Source organism: Pelecanus crispus, chromosome 3 (assembly GCF_030463565.1).
Source record: "Pelecanus crispus isolate bPelCri1 chromosome 3, bPelCri1.pri, whole genome shotgun sequence".
Classification (NCBI taxonomy): Eukaryota; Metazoa; Chordata; class Aves; order Pelecaniformes; family Pelecanidae; genus Pelecanus; species Pelecanus crispus.
The window spans coordinates 91,422,220-91,446,953 of record NC_134645.1 but is presented as its reverse complement, the minus strand read 5'-3'; the positions used below and the strand labels follow the sequence as shown (position 1 = coordinate 91,446,953).

Genomic DNA, 24,734 nt, shown 5'->3' with positions numbered 1-24,734 from the left:
GAAAATACTCTGACACTGGTGATGTGCCTAATTCTGAACCTGTAATCTCACTACTAAGTGAATAAAGTTCACAAAGAACTAGAGCTCTTCACATGGCTTCTCTGAAATCATAAGCATCAAGCATGAGCCAATTAATGCGTGTATCTACCTGCTGAGGTTTCAATTCCATTACAACTAATGCTCTTTTCCTTAATTTGAAATGGTATGAAGATCTATTACACAATAGACTTCTACTTAACCAGAAGCTGACAGTAAGGTGAGAGAAGACAACAATTTATAATCAAAGGATTACTTTGAAACTCCTTTAAAGTCCCCAAAGCAGATAACCCAAGTCATTTGGTAAGCAATACTTCTACCCCACAGCACACAGATCTGGACTTGCCATGTAGTAACTTCTCAGTAATCCACACTGAGACTCCGAGTTGCACAGCCAGCAGCAGCCAGCACCGATACAGCAGTCTGGAAACAGCTGAATGCATCCGACAACAAACTCCTCGACCCTGAACGCAAAGATTACACACCTTTAGCTCTTCCAACACCTACGTAGTTCCAGCTTGTGGTGCAAGCGCCTGCTCTATCTTATGAACAAATTTCCTTTGATGTGTCATTTAAATCTGAAGGAAGGCGAGCACAGCTGTTTGAGTCAGCTGCAGCAAGTTGAATCAACAGCTTCTTGTCAGTTCTGTAACAAACGCACTTCCACAACAGGAAATACACCCGATCTAAGAAAGATTTCTTTGCCTCCGAAGAACTACCTCAGATTTTCATCCACCTCCTTTTCCTCATCTAAAATTCTGACCCATCCACTGTTGCTAGTAAATAACGTTTTCATTTAAACACTCAGATTTAAGTTTATTCATACACAGCAAAAGTTCCACCTGCATATTAAAAACAAACAGATTAGAAGTAAATGTTTTATTCTTTCAACTAAATTCCAGTACTACAAGGGCAGTAAAACAATGATACACTGAAAAATTGCAGCAATAAACATTTGTTAAAGACTGATAGAATAAATAAAAACTACAAAAATGAGAAATCATATAAACCCATTCTTAACCCCCAAAAAAGGTATGGAATACAGAAATGCCCTCCTTCACTATTTCACAGGCAGTACTGTGGGCTATTTGCTTAAAATTGTCCTGGGATTACATTCTAACTTAACTGTGATTACAGCTTTGTTGTAGTGCACAGTTATGAAAACCACACTAACTTCAGTCAGAAGTGTCATTCTACATTTTTATTTACACAACCAGTGAAGGGCAACTTCTAGAACACCAGCTTTAATCCTTTACTTTTTCAAACTTATTAACATAAGAAGCCAAATTGTAATGATACAGCAAATGAGGCCACTGGTATTATTACAGGTAGCAAAGGTCCACATCCAGGTGGTACTGACATCAGGGAGCACTCCAAAACCAGTTGCTGCATAAGAGTGGTTGCCACTGACAAAAGCTTGAAATAACCTGTGTTCACGGGGGGGAAAAAATATGGCATTGCTGCAAGTCTTTACTGGGACAGCTTGCAACAATAAAACAGGGTGTATAGGGCAGCCCACATATGCAGAAAGTGTGATTCATGAAACGTCTGGAAAGAGAAAAAAAACCAAGAGTTAAAGATGGAGTTAACAAATGCCAGCTCTATCACAAACCTGTTATGGCAATATCAAAACCTGCCTCAAAAAAAAAAAAGCAGCGTGTTACAGGACTCACTTCTAGATGTTTTAAACAAAAGCTGCATTTTATCTCACATCTTCCTTTCAACCTCGGTCTTCCGTATTACCAATTTAAGTATTTTAACTTAGGGCCTAGACGAAACTTAACAACAAACAATGGCCGCTTAAATTATTGAACGTTCAGTAATTTAATGCTGCTGTAGGAACCAGAAGATACAGATACTCACAACTGGCAGGCTGTTCTCCATATCGTCGCATGATTTGATCATGCGTGAACTTCACAAATGCGTCGTATTGTTCTGCAAGGATGAAGCATTAGAAGTGTGAGTATATTAAGTTTAACTTGAGCTGAAAAATATTCAAGGTTACTTTTTTTATACATACAAATCATATCTATTAAACACGCATCCACTAACAGTAGTTTTAAGTGACTTTACACAGTTCATAGCTGCCATTTCCTTTTCATCCCCAAGAACAACAATGCAGCACATGTTCCCTTAATTAAAAGACTTTCCCTTACAAACTTCCATAATGGGAAAGACAGTAGTATGCTCAAAGAGAATTATGCTGCACATACACGAAGACCTCAACATACCTAACACCTGGCTAAGCATCAGACACTGTATTTTGAAGTCATCAAGGGTGCCCATTTCACAGATCCATAATGGGGGCAGAATAGTTAAGCAAACATGGCATTAAGGTCAGCACTACAGTTAGAAACATAACTTCTCTCTGCTCCTATCACTACCAGATGTAAGAAAATTAATTTAATGAAATGGAAACACAGAAGTACAGGAAAGGGACTTGCTACAGAGTTAGAAATTCTTTTTGGTGACCACCAGAAAATCAAAAGCAAATGACAAACTGAAAGGGTGAAATGCTGAGTGACTAACACTTGACTAATTCCAATCACAAAAGTAGCCACAATAGGAGACATATACTTGACTGGGGACTTCATGAAAACAGCTACTGTGTAATCTGAAATGAAATTTAGATCAATTGTATTAATTTGGCTTTGAACTAAGCACTGTTGTTTCCCAGAAAGATTATTCTTTCTATACACACATACATACAAATACATTCGCAATATTTTATTCAGTTTTAATATTGCACTCATCAGCAGGATATCACCTTTCAGAATTAGGAAATTGAACAAGGAGAGTAATATCTACCAGATGCCGCTCCTCTCCATTCCCCTTCCTCCCTTGTGGAAAAATACATGTGCAGCAATGTGGGGTGTTCTGAGAAAAGGGCAAGGTCAAAGAAGGCAATCTTCAACCAAAAATGCAGTTAGATTTGTAGTGGTTCCTAGTCCCACAGGTTTGCCCCATTAAAGTCCCCATCCTCTTGCAGGGATGAGCTTCACCTTTGAAGTAAACAGGGTATCAGTAATCAGTAAGTAGTGCAGCAGCAGCCCAAAGTACGGACCTGACCCAATGATCTAAGGACATTCATCCCTGACTGATGGGGCCCAGGGTCACGGCAGCCAGTTCCCCTCTGCCCACAAGCAGGACCTCTGTTTCACTGCAGTTCTGACTGATGGCTTTTCAGCAGCCATGCGAGGATCTCAGCCAAACAACAAAATAACACAAAGAGCAGATTGAAGGATCTGTTGCCCAGAAACCATTTCCAAAAATAACAGCAAGCAGAACTTTTCCTAAAAGTATGTATTAAAGGCCAGAAACCAACTTGCAAGCTTTCTTCTTTAAAGGTTTAAGTCAACATACACAGCTGCTTTGTAGCATCGTCTTTGTTAAAATTATGGCTTCGGAAATTTAGAGAATCCACGGTTACTAAAAATCCCCTTTCTTGTGGTATTCAGATTGGGAAAGTTAAGCAATACAAAGGTAAGAGCAACCTACAGTGAACTGTTTGAAAATTTAAGTAAATGCTTGTAAAGATACTTATACCGCTGGCATCCCATATCATATGTGTTCTAAGTATCTATTTTAAGTCAAAAGGCGGCTAAATGCCACAAATACAAATATGACTACTGTACTCTATGACTTGACCTTTAGTATAAAAAGCTGTTTTTCACAGACAGATTCTAGAAAACCTTTCAAGCTAAAGTTTCCCTTAGCCCCTTACACTCGTCCTCTGGTTTTAAAATCTGCAAAGGATCTTGCAAAGCCATGTTTATGCTAACACAGAGGTTTCAGGTAACAGGGGCAGGAAGGGAAATCAGGGCATTACCGTGATCTAAGTTTTCCATTTATCAAAGACTCGCTCTGCATGAAAGGCAACTCTGCTCACAAAGAACACGGAAGAGGACAAAAAAGGCAGTATCTGACTAACTACCTACAAGAAAACTGTGATTCAGAAAGGAAGGAGGAAAATATCTGAGATCCAAACATTCAGTTAAGTCAATTGAAACAAGCTATTCAATTGAGATTTATTACAGAATTTCCAGTTACATTTTCATTGACTTCACTAGTTTCTAAGAATATCACCTTACTGTACAAAATTTAGAAAAAAGATGTAATCATTCTGCCAGCAGAAAAACATTAACTTCTGTGTAAGGAATTTCTAAATTCTTTTGGCAGTCTCTCTTTCTAAATTCCCATATAATGCTGAAAATTTATTTTTGGCTTGATACATGGGAGGCACTAACATGATCTAATAGGTCTTTTGGTGACCATCATCATAAGAACCAGTAAACCTAACTCATCTCACTGTAAACCACAACCCTCCAAACACAAACCACCCCCCCCTCCCTTCCCAAAAACGTTTCCTTTGGGACTGACAAATGGAGGACATGTAAGGAACTTGACAGAGGGGTTCCTGCTGTAAAGAACTACAAGTTTGTACTCAGAAACTGTCTGGAACAAATGTAAATATATCTGGTCTTCAAATGGTTATTATGGTCACTGCTAACTGAAATGCATTTAAGAGAATGCAAGAAATGACCCAATTCCTAACATACATAAATTAGAAGAAAAAAACTCTAGAGAGTCCTAATTCACCAGTCTGAAGCAGGTTAAAAAGAAAAATGCAGAAATGGAACATTAGGCCCAAAGCAGCAGAAGTATTTAGGGCTCTAGTTATAGTTGTAAATAGATGTAGATTTAAGAGGGACTCAGAACTACAGTCATTTCTTACATAGCAATGGCAGATCAGCAAGCACAGAACATGAACAGAGAGGCTCAGGGGCAGAGACAATACTGTCACAGGCGACCCGCAAGCCTGACACAAGTCTGGTGACTTTCGGCATGGGCATGCCTGTAGAAGGTTTTATTCCTGCACCTGAAGAGATTTGCAAACTTTAAGTCTGATGTGTTTTCAGGTGGGAAGCAGAACAGCCATCGGTATTCAAAAGCAGGTTTGCCGCCAGAGAGTGTACTCGGATGTTCTTTATCATCACACTAAATATTAAATTAGACACTGAATCATGCTGTGAAGGCACCTACCTCTGAATGCAAAAGAATTTAGGTGCTCAAATGCTAGCAAGATGCTTAGTAGAGAACTTCAACAACTAAAGAAAGGACATATTTACAATGCTGACATTAACATGATCCTTATGAAAAGGTAAGTTGGCATCAGGCACCAAAAATATCAGCTGAATGATGTGAAATACAACAATTCAACACAGCATCAGAAACACAGCTACACTACTGATGCTCAGGCAGATACCAAACACCGCTGGCAGCAGTATAATGGTAATAAGTACTGGGAAGAGAAAGGAAAATCTTAGGTACTGTCTTCTTGCCAAATTCCAAAAAAAGGAAGTCAGTTCCCAAGCAGGAAAAAATAAAAAGTCCTTCACAAAGAGCTCTTAAGCCAGTAGAATAGAAAGTCTTTCTGGCAAAAAAATGAGGAGGAAATGATCAATTCAAACATGATAGCAAGAGAAAGTTCTATCTGAAATAAAACCACTGTTTCCATTGATTAGTAATACCCAGGAGTCATAGTTTCTATCCAAGGCAGCATAGAAGAAAAAAAAACATCAGAGACTACACATGGTTTTTGTCTGTCCTGTACGCAATCTCGTTCCTTAATCAGATTAGGTCAGAAAAAACAGCGTAACACGAAAATGAGAAAAGGTTTTAAGCTTTCAAACTCATCCTAACGCATGATTTTGAACTATAATATACCTGCAAGTTTTGTGGTCAAAATTTCTTCATACTCTTCACGGATTTTCTCTTCACGTTCTTTCAGCAAACGTTCACAGATCATTCCAACTTGTCTGAGAGTAAACAGGGGCTGTTCTTTTTTCAATGGTGATGATGCTGCAGATGAAGTACCTAAGATTAAATATTTGGACATATCAATTTACACTTAGAAGTAGTTCGGAACCATTTTTATAATCAGTTTTCTTCAAGTCTTTTACATTAAAGGAACTTTACAGAACATTTGGAGAAGTCTTTCTCTGCCATTTGAACATTCCTAATTACTACTAAAGTAAAACTGGACACTCAAAAGGAAGACATCTACAATGGACAACACGCATGGGTATCAAAACACCAGAGGCGTTACACAAACACTGCAAACACCATTTACACTGCAGTTCCCATTTACAAATTTAAGTTTCTATTTATGTAGAAATTACAGTACAGTGTACTTTTTCAGACAGCTGCTTTGCAAAAGCCTATTACAGTATCAGCAGCAGGGTATACAGGATGGTCTCTTGAAAACAATGCAAGCTTTGTGTCCTACTGATTCTTAAAATGAGAAGCTACAATCTTCCAGATCAATGCTAGTATTGCCAAAAAAAGCAACAGTAACTGGTGAGAAGGTGCCACAAACCACCAGATAACTAGGGAAAATTATTTACGCAAACAGAGTCTAAGAACACATAGCAGAATCACACAGAATTTTCTGGGTACCTGGCAAAGCTGGTCCAGTAAGGAGAAATGCATGTGGCTGTGCATCAGTAGAACAACAAGGATCTGTCTGCTGGAAGCTATTTTCTAAGTGTCTCCTCTTCTGCATGCGTTTGTACTCCTGTTTTATGTTGTACAGAATTTGTTCTAAAAGAAAACAGTAAGAAAATTAAGCCTAAATAATTACATTTCAGTATTTCACTTAACTTTATTTCCAAACAAACACCAAACGCTGTAGATAATTAACAGATGGTAAAAGCTAGACTCTTAAAACATGGCCTGCAAAAACCAGTAGTTTTACCTAAGACACATACAATGAAACTAAAAGAAAGCTAACTCCAGACTGTTTTCACCAGGAGAACACTAGCAAAAATATTGGTAAGGTCACGTATTGCTGCCAGAGTACTGCTAACAAAAGTAAACAGAGCAAGGTTAAAATTTAGGAACTATCAACTATACATGTATAAAAATTAGCCTACAGAACTTCTACTGGTATTCGTCATCTTCCCTTCATACATTTAATTTGCAATCATCTTTCTCCCCCAGACAGCATTTATCATTCATACAGTTAAGGGTAACAAAAGACTCCAGAATAAAACGTGTACATGAAATACCATTCCTCTCTGTACAGTTACTGTCATAGGAGGCAGCAAAGCAGAGAGGAAAACACAGAATATGCATAAAGCAACTACTGCTTAAAATCTCAAAGAATTGGAAACCGACAGACAAAATACAAAAGCCTTCCATAACATTTTTGACAGCCTCAGATTTAGCCAAATAAACACAATGGATGGATCAGTAGTCTCTTTTAAAGAGGAGTATGGCAATATGTAGTTCAAAATTTGATTGCGCTGAATAAAATACAGCAAGTGCTTCTAATAAGCTCATCCCCACTGTAGAACTACAAGGAAAAAAGTAACCCTTGCAATAAAACTATCAATCCTTCTCTCTGAAATTCCATGTACCGAAAGGCTCTCAGGTACATCAGTGCCCTAACTGCATACCCTCTGGCAATGTACACTATTAAAAAAAAAGGCATTTTCTATTTTTTACAGGAGACTTTCACCGAAAGAGACTTCCAAAGACTCCCTCTTTATGAGAATTCTTACTTTCAAATGCATTTTAAAAAATTTCCCTACAGTATCATCTGCCACAGACTTCTAGACTTTTGGCAAAGAGCTTTCCAAAACTCAGATACATACAAATCAATGTGATCATATCAGTTGCAAAGGACTCCACTCAGTACGTTCCTACTTCTGTTCGGCATTTTGCCAATACAATACCATGAAAACTTCTCAACTAATTTTCAGGTTTGTAAACAGTATGCTCTTGAGGTTCCTTATTTGAACATTTTCCAGTAAGCAACCATTTGAAGCAAGTAACATCAGCTACCAGCTTATTCAGTCAGTGGCTGAAGTCTACGCTAGATCAAGCAGAAGCAAGCACTTGCCAACTCCTAGTTCAGAGGTTCAGAACTATTGCAGTGGTTCTTCAATTCCATAAGTTAGTCTGGGGGCTTCCAACTCATAAAAAGAGAGGAAACTCTTTCCAGTCAACAGGAATACCAGCATTTTCAGCAAAGGAGCTCCTTGTTTAGATTTTGTCCATTGATGAAGGCCTTGCAGTTTATACCTTTTCAGTCCCATGCCTACAGTGCTTGTACAATTTTCAGCTTCCTAAAGGGAGATCAATAACTTGGTTCAAAGAAGCAGCAAATGCAGAAGACATAATGAGGAAGCACAGCAGGGAAATGAAGAGAAGGAAACTATGAGAAAGTGGGGAAAAGTACTCAAGGATGGCTGGAGAATTCATACTTTTTGTAGGACAAGATACATACTACACTCCAGCATGGTACAGAAATACATAAATCAGGTTAAACCAAGATGCAGTCAGGCTTCCAAAATTAAACAGAATCCCATGTAGAATTTGTCATGTGCATACACACTGCATCAGTCAGAGAATGGCCCTGCAACATTTTCACTCAACAGCACTATAGTGGTAAACCAGTACTTTTTCTCAGAATCAAATGCTGTTCTAGCTAAAGCAATACTGCGTAATTTTGAGTGGGAACCAAATTAGCTCATAAGATAACATCTGTCCTAAAGCATATCTACACTATGAGAAACGTGACTGCAAACATTCACACTGTATTTACATTAACTAAAGAATGTTAACAGATCACGCGCATCCTTCACTACAACTGCTTTGTCTTGGGCATACTTTCCAAATTCCATATGAGCTGCAAAAACACCAGCTAAATTTCGGTTGTAACAACTTTGATAAAAATCTTCTCTACAGCTCTCCTTTATATTATCCTTTTGCAGAAACATTCTCAAACCACATTAACCACCAAAATCATTAAGACAAAAAAAACCTAAACAGACTCCGGTCAATAGATAAAACTCCCAAGAGTCACAACAACAATCATCAGCCAGGTTTCTTCCAGCCCTACCAACACCTGCAAATTAAATAGAGAATAATTCAGAGAAAATGTTAAAATACCAGCCAGAATAGAAGGAGCAAAAGCAACATGGGGGGCAGGGGGAGGCAGACAAATCAGGTACTGACTTTGGGAAAAGAGTAACAACTGGGATAGAAAATCAAGATCTGTGCACCAAGAACACATAATTCTATTCCAAATTATATTGAATTGTAGACACGGAAGTCTCGATACTAATTTCACCTACTTCTAATCTGGCAACACTTTTTAACTTGCCATCTTCAAATCTTACTCTGAAAATCAAAAATCTCAAGAAATGCCACTGATGGATACATTGGGAGATCCCCATCCTGACAAAACCACTTTGACAGTTTGCATTACTGTAACTCCAAGTAAAGGTATAAAACTAAGCAAAGTGGGATGGAGGAGGGGACTATTTGAACATGAGAATACACTGTCTACAGCCACCAGGAGAAAAAAGCCTGAAATCTGAAGTCCTGACTGAATGCTTGCTGAGCATGTACATAACCTGGTTTGGTAAACAGTATTCCTCTATTTAGTCTAACTTACCAGATTTAAGGCACTACTGCTCAGCACACAGAACTGGACCACAAGCTCTACTCAGTACCGTGCTGCTAGCAGAAAAGATAACTTAGAATGACTCATGTCATACTTCCCAATCTCCACCTTTTATAAAATGGAGATTAATAGTCAAGAAACACAAGTTTAACATAGCATCAAACTGTTCAATGACTTCTCACATGAATGACCAGATTAGCAATGCTTAAATTAAGCAGGCACATATTTGCAGCAGCAAGGACTGAGTAGACATTTTTACTAACACACAGTGGCATAAAATCTATGCCTTTTAAACTAAACTACTTCACCGTGAAGTGAAATGTAAGCTTGCAAATATTTATGACTGATTTTACATCAGAATCGGAATGCCAAATTGAATTATTTTGGGGTTTTTTTAAACAATCTAAGAGAGTAAGAAAAGTTGTTTAAATGCACCAAGTTACTTCTGGCATTTACAGTTTTACTTAATAAATCCACAAAAATATGTCTGATGAACAAGCATATTCTGTTCAAAACAGTTTTTATAGCATCTCAGCACTTGAAAGAAGCCATGAAATACTAAGGCAGTGCAAACCAGACAATTTTTGAACAACACCTATACTGCAGACATCTAACTGTAAAGCCCTTTAAAACTCTGGCCCAGTTAAACAAAGCTTAGAGTTAGCAGATCTTGTTCTCCAACCTAATTTTGATTCCAGAAAACCTTCCTGCCTTTTCAAGTTCAGTTTCTTAACTTCCTTTACTTCCAATTAGCTCTGACTAGTCTCTCTGCAGTTGACACGGGAATTAAAATGTGTGTTTAACTGGTGTCAAACACAGGACAGGTTTTTTTATGTGTTCCTCAATATGGAGGCCTAAATTGCCTTTTTCAACAATGACATGCATTTTAATTAACAAATCATTTTATATATAAAAATTTAGAATCTGAAAGTGCACTCATTAAAGAAAAGCTAATCTAAGTGAGCTTCTCTGAGACTATAAAACTGAAGTGAGGTCTTGAATCACATATATTAGAACACATTAGATATCTTAAATAAAGACCTGCATCCATCTTGTAAGTGCTGAAGTTCAACTCAGACATTGTATGTCAGGCAACAATTTAATTTATGAGATGACAAAAGGAATACATTTAATATGATCAAACATACATCACTGTGGCCTACCCTCAGTTTCTTTTTCATTTCACTTTAACCCCTGTGCCCAGTGTTTCCTACTGGTTAATGGTACCACTGAAAGCACAGAGCTAGCTAACAGGAAACATCAGGCAGAGGTGCTGAAAGTGGAAATTAGGCCTGCTGAATCTAGGGTAGTAGCAAGAAAAAGCCACACTGCTAACACACTGAAATGAATTAGTACTTCATAAATGACATTTCAAATTCAAGATGACTACGAATCCTGGCCAGTTACGCAAGACTGTATTATATGCCCCTTTCTCCTCCTTCAGGTTCAAGGCTAAGATAAAGAATGACAAACGAAGATTGCTACTGTCTCACCACAACCACTAAAGGCATAGGAGATTCAGTTAAATATACCTGAACATAATGAAATGCACAGATACTCTTTTTTTTAATCTAGAGTTCTGTGTACTAAGAGCATAAAGTTGAGTACATATGTTCATGAAATATTGCATTAAGATGAAGGACAGCATGCGCACTAGTCATCTTTCGCAATTTGAGATATGATTTGGGGAACCAAAATTTCACACTTCAGCTGCTTTCACACCCAGTGACCAGTGGATGAAACATGAAGGGGGCAAATTCAGAATTCAAGTCTGACATCCGAAATATGATATGTCGCACTAATGGATTACAAAGTCAAATATTCATTTCCAAGGAGTGATGTCGTCTTCTTACTTCCTTTAGTTTGTGATAAAAAGGCAAGTTATTATTTTTCGAAGTTCTGTCATCTAATTACATCATCCTGACCTGTAATTACCTAGAAATTATGTACAAGGGAAACAGCAGTTCAATTTGAAAATGTAACAAGGCAAACAATTATTTTCTCCATTTTAATAACCACTTATCAACTGTGAAGGTGATGGTTGTTTCCCCAGAAGGATTTTTTTTTCCTTCTTTTTTTTTGGGGGGGGGTGGGGGTTGATTTTTAAACTAGCAATCTCTCATCTCAGTTCCTGGCTTCTCACATTTAGCTGAAGGAAACTTTGGCAAAACATGTAGGAAGGTGACTCAATAGGCTGAAATCAGAGTAGCAGTTTTCCTGGCCCGAAATGGAGCCTAAAGCTCAGGTTTCAGTTTGCAATGTCACCATTCAACATATGCATTCAAACCTGAACCATGCCTGAGATTTCTTCTAAGTGAATCAATCAAATGCTATCCTGATGTCAACAGCACACATCTTCAGGGATTTCAGCTCCTGTTAGAGCAAAACTGCTTCACTGTCCTAGTTCGAATTTATACCATTTCCATTAGGCCATCACCCTTATTCAGCATTTAGTTGATGCTACCACATTCCTACTTTTGGTGTTCCCACCAGACTACTGACACACAACATTAATTTTAAGAAGCTAGCTTCCTCTAAGGGGAGCACTGCAGCAGAGCAATGGGTAACAGTATTCTTCACTTTTTGTATCTACTTAACCAGGGAATCCACAGGCACAGACAGAAATTCAAGCCATCCAGATATTCCTCTTACTCTCTTGCTTTGGTCATAGACATCAATCACTCCAGTTACGTTTCTTAATTAGGCATGGTCTGCGAGACTTCAGTAATAGAACATATACTTTTGGAAATCATGCTCACCTCAGAGGAGCATGCTCTAAGCACCAGACAGAACACTGATAACGGGTACACGCTGACACTTCACAGCCAGTGTCTATAGCTACAGAACAGACAGAAACAGCTTGCAATGGACTCTGTAGCACAGAGCTGGCCACCTCATGAGATCCAATTACTCAAGGTCTCAGGCTGACGAAGGTTCTGTTTCTCCCACAAAAAGTCAGATGCTCACATATGCATTAGCTCATTCTGCAAATGTGTTATTTCGTGAAATCCCAGTTCTCCTGATCAAGGGGTTGAGGAATGAAAAATAAATCAAGCAATGCAAAATGTATTAGACACAGCAATTAGATCTTTCTCTTCACATAAAAAAATGTCACATTGCATTTATCAGACTTGCCACTGAAACAAAAAACTGCTTCAACGGTTTATGACATCTACGACCAAGGGTATTTAACATTTATAGTCACCACAGGCATCTATATAGAAATTTCTCATATAAATTAAATTATCAAATCCAGATGCAGCCATTATGTGCTTTTTCTTTCTTTTTTTTAAGAGGTGGGAATGTTTTGGGTTTTAAAATCCTAATGATTTCTGCAATACTGGAGCACAATGAGAAACCTGGCATCTCGCCAAGATAATTTAGCAATAGTACACATGCAGATAAATGTTAACAAACACGAAATTAAGCAGAGAGAGATGCAGCATTACTAGTATGTCACATTCCAAAGCCATTAGATCTGCTCATTTAAAAGCCAAACCTGTATCTGGCCACTGTCTGACCAAGTTTCAGACAGAAGTAGTTCAGTTTGCTCAAGAGGGCAACTGAAAGGTCACAGGAGGACAGCCTACAGGGAAGACTAACAGTTCTTCCTATTCAAAAAGGTCAAAGTCATTTCCTTGCATTAACTTCCAAAATCTGTATTAGATCCATTTTTTTTCCAGATTATTCTGTGAAAGAAAAAGGTATACATTAAAAATAAATTTATCTAGCTTCTGTTTGTCAAGAGTCCTTCATGAGAGGGACTCGTACAACCAACTCCATTTGCCATCTTTAACTAGAGACATCTGCCATACAACTGCCATTAGAGCAGCCAATACCAATTATGCATATGCATTACTAAATACTGCATAAATTCAATAGTTTCCATATTCCGTCAAATGCCTGACATTATCTCTGCTTGGATTTCAACCAGTGACCTGAGTTGAAGGACTGTTCTCAATAACCCCACCCACTCCAATTTTTGGTTTGCAACATCAGTTAGTTGCTGGGGAAGTGTTGAGGCAGATGAATGTTTCAGATGGAGGAAAAACTGCATGTGCAGATGCAAAAGTTTGTGGATTTAAGCGATTTTACAAATTGTTTTTTAAATACAGCATTCTTTTTTATTCTACAAAGTTCTAATTGCAAGTTAAGCTCTGATTTTGGGTGAGAAGTATGGAAGAAAGCTATCTCGGTTTGTCTTTTCAGTTACTATGTATCATGAACAAGGCAATTTAAATCCCTAAGGTCAACATTATCTCTCCTTCCTCCCTCCTCCATTTCTTCGGACTGTATTTCCCACTGTAGCTTCAGTCTGAGAAATATCCAGACATGCAGGCTTTCTAAGGCCGACCTGCCTTTGAATTTAAAAAAAAAAACTTTAGTTTATTCTTCCCCACCCCCAACATAATCTTTCATCAGGGTAAACTGCAAATAATGCTTCTAAAACATCCAGCAGAGAACAGAAAAAAAATACTGCCACTGCTTTCTCCTTTCACCCTCTAGAATTCATTTAACAGCTTCGAAACAGGACAGCACCCTTAGGACTTCAGAGGAAACCAAACACGTACAATGCATTACACACAGGCATCCAGACCCAAGCGCAGTTATTCTGGTCATACAGAAGTGTCTCATTTATAGCTAGAACTTACATGAAAGTAAAATTTATCTGTACTATTCAAGCAGTAGAGAACTTCTTAGAGGAGCCACTCTTTCAAAACTGAACCCATCTTACGCCAGGCAGGTATATTCTGCACCACTTACAGTAAACACAGTTTTAAAACATAATTCTAGATGCAAACAATGGTATCCAAAAATCAGCAAACATATTCACAGTATGCTCAAGCCAGTAAGCACAATTCCACAGAAACTAGACGGTAAAGCCACAATTACAGTTTGGCTGCCAAATTCATTGAGAAACTGGAAGTGACCTAACAGCTGTTCAAATAACCACAAAATATTAAAACACTCTTGTGAGAGATAAATTTCATCTTGAATAAGCCTACCCTCTCTGACAGACATATCGTTTATTTGTCTACGACCACTCTTATAGACAGCTGTTTTCTCATCTGACTACCACACTGTATTCTTAGTTCTCAGCACCCCCCTCTATCAATCCGTATTCTGCTTCCAGATCACTCATTATTGAAATGATTAACCATGTGGTAAGAAGTTCTGGTGCTGATATAGTCCTCCAGTGGGTGAAGTTAAACGCTACCAGGACCAGAGTATCAGACAAAAGAAAAACGCTTAAGCGTGAACTTAAAATAAAGTATCAGCATCAGATTTTATATCCAGAGCTCTGATTTTGTACAACCATTAATTTTCATTAAACAAAATTCAGACAGACACTTTTTAAGTGCTGGGAACCTAAGCATTACAGTAACACGCTGTGAAAACCGTAAGTGAAGTCAACTGGATTCTGGCTATTGTTACTAAATTTCCCAATACGAAAACCGAACAAAACAGTGACTCAGTTGGGAACACTTTTAAAATCAGACTGGAATTCTTTTCACACACAGAGCAAGATTTATCTGACCCAAATGTAGACATCTACATCAGAAATGGTCACATAAATTCATTTTACAGTCAACAGAAAGCAATACATATTTCTACAGCACACTTTGCCTCATCCCAAGTCAGAGCTCTAGAATAAACCATCTGTTTCTTCCAACTGACTATCAAGAAAACCGCAAATTATTAGGTCAGATGTACATTGACAAAATTAGATGAGATGAATCCCACACAACCTTTCAAGTGGCCCCCTTAAAATGATAAGCTCCATTTTGTTTGCTGATGGTTGAAATGAAATATACACAACGTCATAATACCCCTAAATTCCACTGAAAGTAAAAACTAAGCAAGCTGCTTAACAGTCACATTTGCACTAGCACCGTGCAAAGATTTTTTTTTTTCTTGTATCAGAAACCATAGAGGGAGCTTTTAAGCAAAACCCATGTAAATGTGCACAATTATAAATGCTTCAAGTATTGCTCAAGAGCATTCAAGTGCTGCAAGAGACATTTTCATTTACTGTCCTTCACTTTTCATTATAGTATACAAATGACTTACAGAATTGTCAGTACGGAATCACCTTTTCACATGGATTACTACCTGCACTTCTGATTTTCTCAAGAGACGACAAGGCCTGTATTTGCTCAAGTTCAGTAACATTTTAGTTTTTAAGAGCTTCAGAATCATTAAGACAGTTCAGGTATTACCTCAAATACTGCTGTAGGTTATCTCTGCTGAAAATTTTATTGATTTGCCTCCTTTCAGCAACACACATTTACTGGCCAGACAATATTTATATTAAATATTCATAACCTAAGCTCTCCAAATCCCAAAGAAACAAGCCAAAAGAAACCCTTGCAATGAAGCAACACTTATCTTCTAAAAAGAATCAGATGAATTCTGATTTTAAACATCTATCTCAAAGCATATGTAATGCCTCACTGTACCAGGGAGTGCCATCCATCACAACTCTCATCGCAGACCGCTGACTCATTCAAGATCTTTTCCTAGAGGTGCAAAAAAAATCAAGGCACTGATGCCAAGTGTAAGTACTTCGTATGCCGTCTATATATTTCCTTCACAGCAGGTTTTTTTTATTTGATTCAAACCTGTGAAAAAATATATATTCTACTGTACAGTTTTCAGAACTAAGAATATTGAAACAAGGCACTGTCCTACAGGGAGGAGATGGCAATTTGAAAACACATTCTAACTTACTGCTCGGTAACGCTAGCAGTAATCCGGGGCCAACTTTTGCGTAGAAGTGAGTACCGAACGCAACAGCAGAAGGAATTCAGCTGCAACAACGGCAGAGGGCTTTTTTTCCCCCGCACACAAAGGACACAGATCCATACCTCAGCGCCACAGCCACTCATGGCTGCGAGCTTAACCGTTCTTAAGTGCATTACTGGAAGCTACCCACTAGACTAACCGTAGCAAGGGCCAATCAATCCTGCGTGCCCAGCCAAGATTCATTCCTTTCTTCTCTCCCTGCTCGCTGGTAAAACGAACTCGGTTGATTTTTCATTGACAACAATCACACAAGCAGACGTGGAGCTTTTAGGGCCACCGGCAGACTCCTCTCTCACACGTTAGGAATGGGAAATGGTTTCGTTCTCGCCCAACGTCTCCGAGGCGAGAAGACTGCCCGATTCCATTTTATCTGCCCTAAAGGCAACTCTCACCCTCGCACACAATCGCTTTCATCGCTCGGTTTTCCTACGAAACTTTAAGGATGCCACAGGATGGGTCATCCGGGACGGCGGCACGCATTGAGGGCCTGGAAGCGGAATTACCTCTTTGTTTTATCTGCTTTTGCCTTTTCCCACTGGCGTTTTGCGGGTGATTGATGACAGGCCGCGCTCCCCGCCCTCCCTCCCTCCTTCCCTCCCTCCCTCCCTCCCGCCCCCCCGATGTCTGAGCAACGGGAGGAGGTGCCGCCGCCTCGGCTCGGGCAACACTCGACCCACCGATAATGGCTGCAAGGGATCGATGGGGGCCCCAGCGAGAGGGGCGCCGGGCGCGGGCTGCGAGCGGGCCCCGGCCCCATCCCCGGCCCCGCGGTCACCCCCCGCCGCCCCCAGCGTTTCCGCAGCTTGACTCGCCCCTGCGGCTCTCCTTGCCACATCCAGGCACCCGTGGAAGCGGGGGTGGGGGGGGGGTGGGGGCGGAATCCTCCGTGCTCGTCCCCGACGCGGGGAAAGCCGGCCTCCCCCCTTTCCTCGGCACCGGATCAAGCCTCCCCCACCAACGCCCCCCCCCCCCCCCCTTCCCCCGCTCGGGTCTCTTTCTCCCGTCCCTTTCCTATGGCCACCCGCCCGCATCGGCTCAACCCGCCCCCCCCTTCCTCCCCGTCCCTCCTCCCCCTCTCCTGCTGCAAACGGCCATTTCTATTGTGTCTCCGCCGCGGCGGTGCCAAGCCGAGCGGGGATCGCCCCGGCCCCCGCCGCTGCCAGCCGCACAGCCCGACAGAAAATGGCTGGAGGGGGACGCGAGACGCACCCCACCCTCCCCTCCTCATCCTCCTCCCCGGTCGCCTTCCCGGCCCCCTGCCCTGCGCACCCGCCGCCGCCCCCCTCCCCTCCGAGGTCCCCCCCCCCGCCGCCGCCCCGCACCCCCACCCGCCCCGGGGGGCTGCCGGGCACGGCGGGGCCGCCTCCCTCACCTGTGGTGAGCCGGGACGACACCTCTCCGAAGGGCGAGGGCTCCATGCGCAGGTATTTCTGCGGGGAGGCGGCGGCGAAGGAGGAGGAGGAGGCGGCGGCCGAGGCCGGGGCTGACAATGGCGCACATCGCCTCCGCTTCGGGGACGCCGGGCTCAGCAGCGGGTCGAAATCCAGAGTCCTTTTCAAAGTGGCGCCGCAAGCCATGGCGCGGGGCGGCGGCGGGGCGGAGGAAGCGGGCTCGGAGCGAGGGGCAGGGGAGGCGGCGGCGGCGGTGGTGGTAGCAGCAGCCGGCCCTGCCTAGAAGCGCCTTCCCCGCTGTCTGGGGCGGGCTGGTGGGGAGGGAAGGGAGGGCGGCAGGGAAAGGAGGGGGCAGCTGCGTCAGGGCCTCCGCCGCCTCCCCGTCGGCCTCTCTCTGGGGAGCGGCCCCGGCCCCCCCAGCGGCTCCGGCTCGGCCGGCTGGATCCCCGCTCTCGCCGCCCGCCCTGCCCTGGCCGGGCCAATTCCGCCCGCGGCCGGTGGCGGGGCGGGAGCTGGGCCGAGGGGCGCGGGGCCGGGCCCGGCTACCCGGTCCGGGGCCGCCGATGACGAGCGATGGCGGCGGGGCCCGGGCGGCGACGGCGGCGGCGCTTCCCTCTGTGACTCCCACACCAGCAATATGGCGTCAATAACAACGCCGCGGATTCAAAAACCAGCCCCCCGCACTGCGCCTGCGTTCCTGGGGCGGTGGCGGCCGCAAAGGCTCAGGGGACTTGTGGTTTCCCCGCCCCGGCCCCGCGGCTCGGCGGCGGGGCGCCCGCGGGGGCGGCGGGACTACAAATCCCGCCGTGCACCGCGCCGGCAGCCCCGGCTTCCGGGTTCTGATTTAAATCCCCCCTCAGAGGCCGCCGTGTGGGGTGCGGGTTAAAGGACGAGGCTGCGGGGATGGGGCGGCGCCGGCCCCCGCGGGCAGCGGGGCTCAGGCCTCGGCCTCGGGGGCGGCTGCCGGGCGCCTTCAGGGCCCCGAGCAGCGGCGCGGCTCTGGGGAAGGGGAGGGGGGTGTCTCCCGTCAGGTCCCGGAGACACAAAGGGGGCGAGAGCCCTGCGGCCGGGGGCCTGCTGCGTCCGCCGGCCTGCTGCGTCCGCCGGCGGCTGTGTGTCCGCAGGCCGCTTGTCTGTACGTGAAGTAAGGGCGAGGCGCGTTTAGTGGCCCCCACGGTGAGGGCAGAGCAGGGAGCATGCAGGGGTCAAAAGGTACGAGAGCAGGGAGCATGCAGGAGTCGGAGGTAGGAAGCGGGCAGAGGTGACAGCTAAGGGCACGCCAGAAAAGGCCCCGCGATACCCAGAGTTGCATCTCGGCATAACCAACTGATTTCCTTGCAGTTGCATAAAGGGCTTTCTTGCTTAAGGAGGGTGGTGAGACACGAGGTTCAAAGAGCTATAGCTGCTTGTGGGAAGAGCAGAGCGCTTTCCTGTCCAGCTTCCTAATTGAAATAAACTGTGTCGCAGTTCATCCCGGTGGAAAAGCTAACAGGGGTTGATAGGCCCCAAAATGTATGTAACCTTTAGCTTTCCTGTGTCTAATCCTGATAACTTAGCTATGAACATAAAGACAGGTTGTCTTTGGAAGATAAAAAGGAGTATGCCTTCATAAAATTTTAACACTTTGGGTTTTTTTTATTGTCTTATGAACTATGAGCTAGACTTTCTTTAATGGCATTTAAAAAAACAAAACAAACCTTACCATCAGTTTGAAGCAAGTTTTTGCTTTATGTGCTCCATGTGTGGCATATATTGTTAATTAAGCCATAACAGCACTCAGTCAGCCTAAACACAAATCTAATGTCTGTGCTGGCGATGTGGTTGTGCAGTTGTGTAACTAGCGTTTCAAGTGATGGGGTGACCTGGCAGAGCTTTTCTGCCCAGCAAAAATAGAAATAGTAATTAATAATTTGCTTTCTGTAACAGATAGCTCATGATGATGTTGGAACAATTAGGTGAAATTCTCCCTAGGTTTACCTGACTTGCCTTGGCCTAAAACTACTTACAGAAAATAGCAAAATGATTCCTCTGCTGTTACCTTTCCCTCTGCAGAGGAAGTACTTAGAGTATTTCCTTGGTAAGGAGGATGCTGACAAGCCTTTCGAAAACAGAGACAAGTTCTGGTTGTCCATAACAAGGCTCAGGAAATGTAGTGATGTTATTACAGTGTTATAATTGTCCTACTGTTACTATACTGGTGTAACTCCTTCTGTGGACACTGTTCTTTGGAATAATGATGGCTGGCTTTCCATTCATTTAGTTCTTCATTTCCATTACATTTCCCTAAGCGGATAAGTTTCCCTGTGTTTGTGCAACAGTCAAGTATTCTCACCAAGTGCTTCACCCAGGAAGACTGAGGCAGAGTTGTTCTTGCAGGCTTTGAATTAAGGAAACCTTGCATGTTTTTCAGCATGTGCATCATGTGCTTGTTTAGTTTGGAATGCCCTGTGCCCATGCAGGACTGAGACAGCCAATTCTGCTTTCATCTGTATGCTGAGATGTGCCCATGTTTGGGTGCAATATTGAAAAAAAAATTAAATTTTAGAATAACCAGCACTTTCACACTGAACTTAATATTGCATATATATATACTGCATTCAGCAGCAGAAAAGATTTGGTTACATTAACTCATGTGACACCAGATCCTAAGGACCATTCAGGCACAATTTAAGTTAATTAAAACAGTCTGAGGAATCAGGCAAAACTTCATCATGATAAACTACTAGAAACCAAGCTTTTGCCAGTGCAGGCAGCACTGTAATTGCAAGCAATTGATTAGAACTGTGATTGTCCTAATCAACAGAGTTACTCAGGCTTTATCTGACCTTTAATTTGTTGAGCTAAGCTGAAGTAAGTCTGATTTAAGTCAAAATAAGAATTCACACAGCCCTTTGCAGCAAATTAAACCCAGCTAAACCAATGTAGCTTTGCATGTAGACAAGCCCTAAGGCAGCAAAATGTCCAACAGCAGTGACAAAGTTCTTGATAGTTGTCAGGGAACATGTGTTTTTACTTTCATTGTGGCAGGAAACACCATAGGGTCAAGGCTGCAAACCACTGTTTATATTGTTCTTTCTTCTACTTACTTATTATATAACCAATTTGCAGTGTCCCATTATGTGCTACATGGGGTGCCTTTAAAATTATACATTATAAGCATATTTTTAAAATAAATAGTACCCACAAATTTTATTAATACTGGGAATGGGAGGGCTTATAGCTGGTGGTGTGCTAGATTTTATTGGATCTGCACTTCAAGCATGACACCTGTTAAAAAGACAAGTCCAGGCACAGGACAACATTTTGACCTTTGTACAGCTCTGAATAGGGTGGGAAAATAACCCTTTCAGTGTATTGCTTTGGGACTGTGATGGAAATGTCGTAGCTGACCAAATGTTAGTCTTCATGCATTCTCTTTTCTTCCCCTTCCTCTGCTATTGCTCCATTCCCCCATTGTTTTTAATTTTCCTTTTTTGCTGTCTTCCTCTCATTCTCTCTGTATACTATGTTGACTCTGCTTCCTTTTCCTTTTCCTTGAGACATCCTATTCATTTGATGCAGGGTCCACATCACAGTCCTTATCTTTTCTTTTATGCCCTCTAACCGTATTCCTCCCACTTCACACAGTGGCTCGTTTCTCATCAACTGGTCATGCTCGCAAACGCGGTGACCCCCAGTTAGCTGAGCTGTTTTCTAGGGCTTGTTCCATCTCACCCCGAGTGAGCAAAAGTCACTTCAAGCACTGTCATTCCATTTGAATTCAGCCATGCATACTGAAGGTTTCTTACTGATGCATCAGGCACACACTGTGGCTGCAGATTTTGTAGAGAAAATACAGTGGAGGTTATCTGTCAGGAGTTCAGTGAAGTGTTTGCGTGGTGCCGAGTGAAAAAGGATTAGTTAAGATGAAAAAATGGGGATTAATGCAGGAATTGTAAGGTGCGAAAAATAGACAAAAGAAAAGTGGAATAAATTTTACAGTCTGCTTTGCTATACAGTCACACAGATAGTGCTGGCAAAAGGGAAAGGATACACAGGAACAGGAATGAAAGCCAGAGGTCAGTGAAGGTCAGCTCTGCTTCTCTAGGTGCTGACTTATGCTGGTAAACTGTACCAAAAATTGTGATCTGAACCTGCAACATGCAGTGACCTTCAATAGGACAAATATGTTTCTTATGCCTAAGGTACTAACATATTTCCAGCAGAAGTACAGAATTATATTTGCCAATATAAGAGATATTCAAAACACTTATTTCCTCTAAAATACTGTATGTACTTCCACTCATATGTATTCAGGAAAGATTAATTAAAACCAGAACTTGTCAAGACAAAGGTGACTGAGCTGATTAGGAAAATAGAATTTATTGAAAGAAGTCAAAGGATCGTTAGTTAAAGGTTATTGGCCCAACCAAATAACTGTTGAAGTTTATGATTTTTCTCTCAAAGCACAAGATGGAGATAAGTTCAGCAGATTTTTAAGATCTATTTTAGTGATGCAGACTGTTCATACAAGAACTGTCAGTTACCTCACCCAAACTGGAAATAACAGGAAGATTTATAACTGCCAGAGGAATGAGTTTCCAGAGCACTCTTCCAGTAGCAGTAGTGTGGGTGAAAATAAACAAAATCAACCCCAAATCTTTGGATGAGGCTTAGGTGGTCTTTAGATAAGGCTTAATATTTTAAGGAAAGGGATTGTATGCTGTGGTTGTTTTCAGTGGCATGAGACTATTGTGAATGACCCAGGAAGTCCTTGCAGTCATTTTGTAATATAAGGTGGCAACAATGAAGTCACAGTGGAACTAAACTTTTTACTTGCAAGGAGGTGAAGCAGTAATAACCCATTTGAGTCAGCTCACCTATATTCAGAATAATACATCAAGGCTATAAGAGGAAAATTACAAAACTCACTGGTGTATACGCATGAATTGTGCTAACGGACCTGGATATAGAATAATTAGGAAGCAGTGAGTAAAATTTTGCAGATCGGGCTACTGCAATTACCTTGACAATTTCAGGAGAGCATCAGCACTAGTGAAGTGCGGATCAGTGCACTTTTCCATCCGTTGTCAATTGCAATCTTGTGTAGGTTCACCAAAAAAAGTAATGGGGTATAGGGAGGGCAGTGTCGTGAGGTACTGGAAATGTTACTGCAACCTAAAGAAAGAATGCCTTACATCCCCATGTCCTGCACACCCTTACCCTCCACTGTCAAACATTTTAATACACAAACATCTCCATTGTGTCTGTTACCTTCCTTCCTTTTTCTATTGTAAAGAATTCACATTTTTGAACTTCATGTATAACGTTCCCTGCCTGAGTTTTGGAGAAACGCTGCACCAAACTAAACTCTGCTTTGCACTTGATCTTAAAAAACTGCCACAGTGCTTTAGCAGAAAGGAGAACTACACTTCTTATACAAAGATTTTTTTTCCAAAATGTTCTCTTATATCTTTGTAGGACAATTAATTTTTCCTAAGTGATTATACAGGTAAAGGAGCAGCATGGTATTACACATTAACTGGAGAGTAGAATCAAGTCAACTAAAAATACATTGAACTGGAATGGTGAAAAATATTACAGGCCAAATATTAATCATGTGAGTAATATTGAACGTGTGAATTAAGAGCCGTTGAAGTCAACCACGCTTAGAGTTGTGAACGTCTCTCCACTGTTGCGATGGACTGGAGCCTGAATCCTCCACGAGCTTACACAACTGTGTCAGGCTGAGGTGTATTGAAGGTCAGGCTTTCTTCTGTGCCAGTATGTTAGTGAACAAACCAGCATAGGACACAGTGACAACTGAGACATAGTAACTATTTCCTACTAATTTCCTCAGGTCTAGAAGGAGGCTTGAGACACCGTCCATTCTGTTTACTCGCAAGACCTAGCCCTGTAGTTTGGTACGCACATTGAAGAAATGGGCACGTACTTTTCATTGCAGACCTGTTGCTTCTTTGGAAATTTTGCATGGAAACTCAGTGGAAGCCAGCTGAAAATTTTGCTTTTATTAAACTCAGTTTTCTACAAAGAACAACGAAGAACTGAGGACTTGAATTAAAACTCTTGTTTTCCCAGATCATTTACTAAGGGTTCAACCTCTCTGTCACTGTCTTACCTGTCTTTTCCATCCTTCTCTTTTTTTCAGATAGTATCTGGCTACATTTTGTTCTCAAAAACCTCCTCCCTCCCTCTGCAGCTGACCTCTGGGATGCTCCCCAGTTTCACAGGTGGTATGTATGTGCACTGTACCATCTATACCTACTGCTTAACCTGCTTCTCCACTTCTGATCGATCCACCCCTCTGCCTCCCCCTCTCTGCCCCCCCATCTCTGCCCCTCTCTGCCAATCCCATGCAGTACCTCTCACTTAGCGTACCTTTTCTGTTCATAAAACACGAGACAATGACCATCTTCTGCTGGCAGATTCCTTCCTTGTCCTTTCTCCACCACCATGGGTAATTCTGTCATCCTCCAAGCTCATTTGCTCCCTTTTCTCCCCAATATGAATGCTGGTTTTAGGCTGTACTTGTTCTCCTGTTAAATGTTTGCAATGACCCATTTCCCTACCTCAGACCTTGTTTCCGCAATTCTTCCCAGGCTTGGGTTACCTCTAGCCTGAAGATGCTCATCTAAATTGCCAGCTTTCTAGAATTTTCTCCCACGCAATCTTTAGCCTCTTTCCACTCAGTTCAGGGTCTCTCTGTTCCCCATTCCGGCAGCTAAAGTTTTCACTACCCTCCTCCCCCTTTTTCCTCACTGAGCGGCAGCATCTTGCCACTGTTGTGCCCCTTCTTGGGTTGTTCATCCCTTCGGTTTCAGGCCTCACCTTCAGGGCCCAGCATTGTTCTGCTGCTGCCTTAATTTGGGATTTGTGTCTTTGCTACCACACGTTCTGGTCCAGCCTAGCTTTCCTCTAATCGCTTCCTTCCTTCCCTCCTCCCGCTTTCCTCCGAGGGCTTTCATTCATGCTGCCCTTTTTGTTTAAGCCTAGAACAACTGCGCCCATCTCGTGAACCAAATCCA

The 24,734-nt window shown here is 42.2% G+C and overlaps 1 protein-coding gene across 3 annotated transcripts; it reads right to left on the bottom strand.

The window, feature by feature from the left end:
- Positions 1-900: 900 nt before the first annotated feature.
- Positions 901-17,928, bottom strand: AKIRIN2 (akirin 2). Of its 3 annotated transcripts, none has more exons than XM_075707569.1 (5): positions 17,691-17,928; positions 6,496-6,639; positions 5,764-5,913; positions 1,900-1,971; positions 901-1,584 (listed from the first exon to the last, which is right to left on the bottom strand). In XM_075707569.1, the coding sequence occupies exons 1-5, from the start codon at positions 17,893-17,895 to the stop codon at positions 1,574-1,576; spliced, it is 582 nt and encodes a 193-aa protein (XP_075563684.1). In that variant the 5' UTR covers positions 17,896-17,928; the 3' UTR covers positions 901-1,573. The 3 variants fall into 3 exon arrangements, 2 of the variants coding, with proteins under 2 accessions (XP_075563684.1, XP_075563683.1); XR_012830941.1 differs by lacking the exon at positions 901-1,584 and adding an exon at positions 2,845-3,038 and having other exon boundaries at positions 1,931-1,971; XM_075707568.1 differs by lacking the exon at positions 901-1,584 and having other exon boundaries at positions 1,615-1,971.
- Positions 17,929-24,734: the final 6,806 nt, after the last annotated feature.